This window comes from Sander lucioperca, chromosome 2 (genome assembly GCF_008315115.2).
Source record: "Sander lucioperca isolate FBNREF2018 chromosome 2, SLUC_FBN_1.2, whole genome shotgun sequence".
Classification (NCBI taxonomy): Eukaryota; Metazoa; Chordata; class Actinopteri; order Perciformes; family Percidae; genus Sander; species Sander lucioperca.
The window spans coordinates 15,078,888-15,085,312 of record NC_050174.1 but is presented as its reverse complement, the minus strand read 5'-3'; the positions used below and the strand labels follow the sequence as shown (position 1 = coordinate 15,085,312).

The following is a 6,425-nucleotide window of genomic DNA, read 5'->3' as shown; positions in this document are numbered from 1 at the left end:
TGGCTTTTGTGATAATGAGTTATCCAAATAAATGGACTGAATAACTTCAATCAAAAGCCGTCTTCTACCACCTCCGAGTAGAAATGGACTACGTTATGAAAACCTGCTGCCTTCATAACATTATATGAATGTGTCACTAAGTAAAAGCACAACATCAACACAGATTTTTCTCATCTTGCAACATCCTCATATTTTTGGCCAAATGTGTGCTTGACCAAAATTTGCTACACATTTCATGGTAAACTAAAATTTTAAAAAATATACTCATGTGTCTTGTAGCATTACATTCAGTATTTGAGTAGTTTTGTATTTACCAGAGAAACGCCACATAACGAAAGCAGCTAGGGTATCCATGGGATACAAGGCTATCTCCATAGAGTAGAATGTGATGTCATGCATTGTAGTGACTTGATGGTGCCTCGTGGCCAGAGGCGGAGTGGCAATCGGGAGAGTTTGGACTTTTCCCGGTGGACCTGTGCGTCGCTTCAGTGTTCACTCTCTCTGTAAAAATAGAGACGAGCAGCGCGGCTTCCGTGGTCTGTGCAGCTTCAGGATTATAGGACGCGCCACGCGTTGTTGACGTGTTGTTAACGTGTTGTCAACGTGTTAGAATTCACGTGTATTTGACCTCGTTGGCTTTCCATATAGAAATATTGCTCAAACACATCTGAAATATTACAGTCCAAGGGTTTATTAATAGGCTACATTAAAATGAACGAATTTATCATTGAGGTGAATAATTGTCATGTGCACATTTAAGGAGGTTTCTTCCCCAGCAAAAGACGCAAAAGAGGAGGGAAGAGTAAATGATGTCTAGGCTACATGTGTGCTGACTCAGATGTAATTAGAAAAGTCGATCCAAAGGAGAATAAACAGTTAATACAGAATGCCTGAGAGCCTTATTGCAAACTATTCCATTATGTTTTTATATTTTGAATGATCCTATGTTTCCCTTTACATAAAGATATTGTCAGCATAAATTGATTCAGAAAAAGGTAGACATTTTACAAAAAGAAAATTACACAACCAGTTATTTCTAACCTGAAAGGTTGATGCTGCATGTTGCTTGTAGGCAAACTGGACATCTGAACAATTAATTGTAGTTTGATTTGTCATACAGAACGTAAAATGACATTATAGGCATTGTGTGCATAGTCAACAATACCGAGGTTGATTAGAAGATGTAACTATTACCTCTATATCAAACTACGAATTTGTTTAGCAGCTTGACAGATGACCAATTGCCACCTGTGACTAAGTATGTTGTTCATTGCCCTCTAGCGGTCACAGTGATTACCTTCAACTGCACACTTCATTGACGGTACTGATAGTCACTGTAATAGCTAATTCGTAGAGTAGAAAGAATCAATAACAAACTACAGAGATTTCCGATAAGGACTATCAAAATAGCAATATCCAAATACAGATGTAGTTGCATATTGCAACCACTAGAGGGCAATAACGAACCATCAAGCGTTCCAAGTGAGAGAACAAATAAAATAATAAGATACGTCAACGAAAAAACAAGATACGTCAACGATTTCCGGTAAGAACCATCAAAACAAAGTTTCCAAAATACAGATGTAGTTGCATATTGTAACGACGTTGGAAAGCTCATTTATAGCATATGATACTTCAAATTGTTTGTCATTGTTCATGACATTTGTATGGCATACTATGCTATTAAACATTCTGACTGTCATTTTGACATCCTATGAAATTACTATTAAACGTCAGTATAGTACAGTACCAGTCAAACGTTTAGACACACTCTTTCTAATTCACTTGAATGGGAATGCGTGTCCAAAATGTTGACTGGTACTGTAGGTCATAGAAACGTCAAAGAATAAATAGTAAAAAATGTCAAATGATATATGGCATAAAAATGTCAGCGTGTACTTTTCCTGTGCGGCCCGCAATGTTATGCTGACTGACTAAAATTACACTCAGCTGTTTATACACGAGAGCCCCTGATCTAGGATTTTTGTTTCAAAATGCTTTGAAATGGCCAATTTAGCTGTACAGTTTCAAAAGAAATGTCAATGCTTAATTAAAAAATACAACTGGATTTACAAGGCAGTAATCGATAGTTGGAGAATCTGCGCACCACTCAGAGTTGCAGCCTTAGTCTGCAGTACCATTTAGTCAGATGGTGTTATCACAGAACAAGAAAAGCCTGACAAAGAAAGAAAACTTGAGCACAATCAGAATTTATTTTAAGAGGCTGTACACACTCTCAAATCTACACTTGTTAAATATTTACCTTCTTCACAAGTAGGTATTTTTGACACATTGTAGATTGCTTCTAGATTAGAATAATCATCCATTACAGATTATTTTCAATAAATGACTCACACACACACACACACACACACACACACACTGGCAGGCCCTCGCTCTGCCAAGAGGGCGTATACAACTTCCATCTGCCAAAAGCTGTCCATGCATGCCCAGGGACACTTGATCTGTACTCATACGGGTAAAATAGCACACTCAATATGAGCTCTTTAAATGTATCCTCCAATATTCTTTGTACATTTCATCTGACTATTCCAACATTTGAAATCCAAGTCATCCAAACAAAGCTCCAGAAGAGGAAAGATCAGACAATCTTCCCACTCATCTGGCTGCTGACTTCTCCCCTCTCATCACAAAGGCCGGAGGACATCAGAGACACAGCACTGGTCTCTATAGTTAACCTCTGCCATCTAAGAAAAGTGGATCCCTGCAGAGTTGAATGCATGAAGCAGCCTGAGGATGAAGAACACACTCAAAATTAAAACCGATATGTATTTTAGTACATTATTTGGGGGGAAAAGGGTTGAAAATAAAAAGTAGTAGATGTTCAGCTTACACCATGAAGTCATCAGTGTCCATGGACCTGGCTCTCTTCTCACTGAATTCAGCCTCCTGCAAAACACTCTCAATCTTCTTGCTGATGCTGAAGTCTGCTGGGATTTCCTGTCAAGATGGAGCACAAGACTTTAGATTCAAACTGGCTGAGGAGGGATCCTAAAAGTACAGTTGCAAAACACTCAAGTCTAACATGACCAAAAAACTACACTATGACTCACCACATTATGTACAGAGCAGTGAATTCTGTAGTTCTTTTCCAGCAGCTGTTCTACCGCAGTGGACCTGGAAATTATAAATCAACATGATTGTTCTGTCTGAAGAGCATGTCGGACAAAACGGACTTGGATTAGCGTGGCCGTGTGTGCAGCAGGCAAGTACTTACTTGAAAGCTGCATTGAGGGTTTTGTTTTTCCTTACAAAGGCTATTCTGACCAGGCCATCCCACTCCTTTTCAGGAGAAAAGGAAACAAAGTTGAATATCTACAATTTACCTCCCGTGTTGATCAACTGAATTTTCACAGCATTAACTATTAATAGAGTCAAACCTCACCTGGAAGTTAACTGGAGGAGGTGGATTTTTCGGTTCTATCCTGACAACACTTGACTCCACTTTTGGAGGAGGACGGAAATTGTTCTTCCCTACCTGGTCGAGGGGGGAAACATCAACACTGAGACACAGTCACTGCAACACTGGAAAATGATGAAAGTAAACCATCTAAAAGACACTGTCACGATGGGTTTTCTAGAGAGTCGCTGTTGCCATGTAAGACAGACGCTGACCTTCATCAGATGGTCGACACGAGCCAGTAGTTGTGTGTTTATGGACAGTCTGCAGAACAGCTTGTCTCCAGGTTTGGCAACAAGTCGCATGGCAAACTCTCTCTGGAACATCAACACGGCGCACCTGAGCAAAAGTAAAAACACAAAAGAGTCGCTAAATGCTCAACGTGGACATGCAAAGATCCCAGTTAAAAACTCTCAGTGGGCCTTCTTACCTGAAGAAAGGTCGATGAAGCAGGAGCTTGAAGACAAACGGTGACGAAATCTGCACAATTAAGAAAAGCCAAGTTTGAGATAAATGTATTGAAAGACACTGACTCAACTGTGTGCAGAGTGGAGGGAAAAAGGTATTTTTACCTGGTAAGGTAAATTAGCCACACAGACGTCGAAGAAAGGCAAATCTGTTTTTAGTACATCTCCGACTAATATTTGAAGTTTGGTCTGCATGGGTCTGTTGGAGAGCACAATGGCATTTTATGAGATCATGTATTTCACTTTTTATTTAATTGCAGGTGCTTTGCAAATATATGTGGTGGCACAGTGCTGCGGTCTCCACTCACGTGCACTGTACTCTTTTTTGAAGTTCAGCCACTAATCTGCAGTCCAACTCACAGGCCACCACCTGCAAAAAATAACAATTTCTGTTATGACTCAACAGTGACAATCAATTAGTAGGCTGTATTTAAAGCTAATGAGCTCCAGTTTAGTGGTAACATACTCAAATTAAAGAAATAAAAAAAAATGGTGGAAAACAACATTGTCATGGGTTAAAAAAAAAACTAATAACCCTGGCAACACCCTGCTGTGTGTTTAAAGGTGTACACAAGTGCATGGGGCAAGGAGCATCATGTTTAAAAGTCACATCACATAAAGTAACACATTGTAACTCCTTTTGACTAATTTGGCTAACATAACACTTGGTATTGCATAATCTGATTACAGCATCAGAGTCACCTTTGATAGCTCCACCTGATTATTCAGAGGTTTGTACTTTCAGATGGGTTAGCACGAAAGCAAGAATGAAAACACTTTGTTGACGCTCTTACCTTTTTGGCTTTTTCCAGCAATTTCACCGTCATGTTACCAGTACCAGGTCCCACCTCCAGAACCACATCTGTCGGCCTCAGCGCAGCCTAAAAAGCACAAGGTACATGGTTTAGGAACACTGTGCATCATGATCCTCTGTGTACAGTCTCTATTTACAGGGTGCTTGTGTGAGCGTTGCAGTATCAGAGTGCACCAGTAGCCTACAGCGTACCTTCTCAATGATCCCATTGACGATCAATGGATTCTTCAGGATGTGCTGACCCATGCCGGTGTTAAACATGATGCCTGCAACAGACGGGATTGGGACACTTTGTACTAGGTTTGTGGGATGTTAATGAGTAAAGCATTTACAGTCAAATAAGTACATTTTATTCTAAGTCAAGGGCTCTTGCATAATTTAAGAGAAGAGACTTTCCTAGGATCTCATAAAATGTTAATTGTAATATAATTATTAGGGCTGCACAATATATCTTTTTTTATTGTCATTGTGACATCAATTTGCGCAATACACACATCGCGAAAGGCTACGACATATTGCGACAGACAGATTTTGATGCTAGTTGAAAGAAATTATCAGTAGAAAAAAACTGCACTTTAAAATGTTAACTGTCATTAATTTTCAGTGGTGCCTTTTATATTCAATTCAATGTATAATTTCTTCAATAAAATGTTGGAAATTATTTTTTTCATTTATTTTAAATTCAACAAGACATTTGTTGTATTTTAGCAGAATACTGAAAGTAACAGAACTGAGTACACTTTATTATCTGTTTATTTATCACAAGTAATATCGTTATCGTGATATTCATCAACGTTATCGCAGATTTTCCTCATATCGTGCAGCCCTAAACGTTACAATGTTTAGGGAGTAAAACCTGGATCTAGAACACTTGTTTTGTACTTGTTTCATTGTAATATATCGTTCAATTAGTGAAATAAGTGTTTATATTTCAAAAATCTGATTTGTGGAGCTATATATATATTTTAGTATCCTCAATCAAAGATACAACTAGAACATTTTATTTTGCCATACCAGAGACGGTTTAGAGGCCATACTTGTTCAACTCGTCACTTGGGCAATAGTTTTGACTTTAACTTATTTGGTTGACACTTCGTAAGCCGAAATAACCAGAAGACACTCGACAATTTAACGTGTCATAAACAATGCATGCATGTGCATTTGCGGGTCAGCCACATAAAATTACGATTACCTGACTCCAGTTTGGAGTTTCACAGAACGTAATTACTGGCGTTTATAACTTAACGTTACGTAAACCAATATTAACACAGAGACAACTAAAGTTCTCATTAATGTGTGGTCTTTAACATGCGGTACGGTAACAGACTTGAAAACTGCCCAATGTGTTTTAGCGATACGATGACGAACTTTAAAGCCCATTTTCTTCAGCAGCTGACAGTGATGTTTGCTATCATGCTAACGCTAACCTCTTCCTTGGAGAAACATACCTTGGTTTTTGACCTCTTGATGCTGCCTGCTTTTCTTCTCCGCCTTGACCTTCGGCATTTTTACTTTATTTTATTCCGGTTAAAGATCCAGAAATTATTATTATTATTATTAAAAATATCTGTCTGGGCAATAGACTAGTCTGCGCGGAGTTAACACGTGTAACTTGCTTTTCTTCATGGACAGGATGTGCGGTACGTTTAAAATCTTCCCTGGCCTCCTCCGCCCTCTAGTGGCAGCTGACATCATGTACATTACTTTTATGCTTTTTAATCAC

The 6,425-nt window shown here is 38.8% G+C and overlaps 1 protein-coding gene across 1 annotated transcript; it reads right to left on the bottom strand.

Annotated features, from left to right (window-relative positions):
• Positions 1-2,287: 2,287 nt before the first annotated feature.
• Positions 2,288-6,347, bottom strand: dimt1l (DIM1 dimethyladenosine transferase 1-like (S. cerevisiae)). The gene is made up of 12 exons (XM_031309132.2): positions 6,151-6,347; positions 4,895-4,968; positions 4,683-4,769; positions 4,197-4,258; positions 3,994-4,087; positions 3,852-3,901; positions 3,637-3,760; positions 3,407-3,499; positions 3,239-3,303; positions 3,075-3,138; positions 2,855-2,961; positions 2,288-2,751 (listed from the first exon to the last, which is right to left on the bottom strand). The coding sequence occupies exons 1-12, from the start codon at positions 6,206-6,208 to the stop codon at positions 2,709-2,711; spliced, it is 921 nt and encodes a 306-aa protein (XP_031164992.1). The 5' UTR covers positions 6,209-6,347; the 3' UTR covers positions 2,288-2,708.
• Positions 6,348-6,425: the final 78 nt, after the last annotated feature.

Excerpts from the sequence above, each read along its gene's own strand:
- dimt1l (XM_031309132.2), bottom strand. The coding sequence starts at position 6,208 with ATGCCGAAGGTCAAGGCGGAGAAGAAAAGCAGGCAGCATCAAGAGGTC. Across the intron at positions 4,770-4,894 it reads TCAATGGGATCATTGAGAAG|GCTGCGCTGAGGCCGACAGA; the intron begins GTACGCTGTAGG and ends TGTGCTTTTTAG. Across the intron at positions 4,088-4,196 it reads CAAAAAAGAGTACAGTGCAC|ACCCATGCAGACCAAACTTC; the intron begins GTGAGTGGAGAC and ends GCTCTCCAACAG.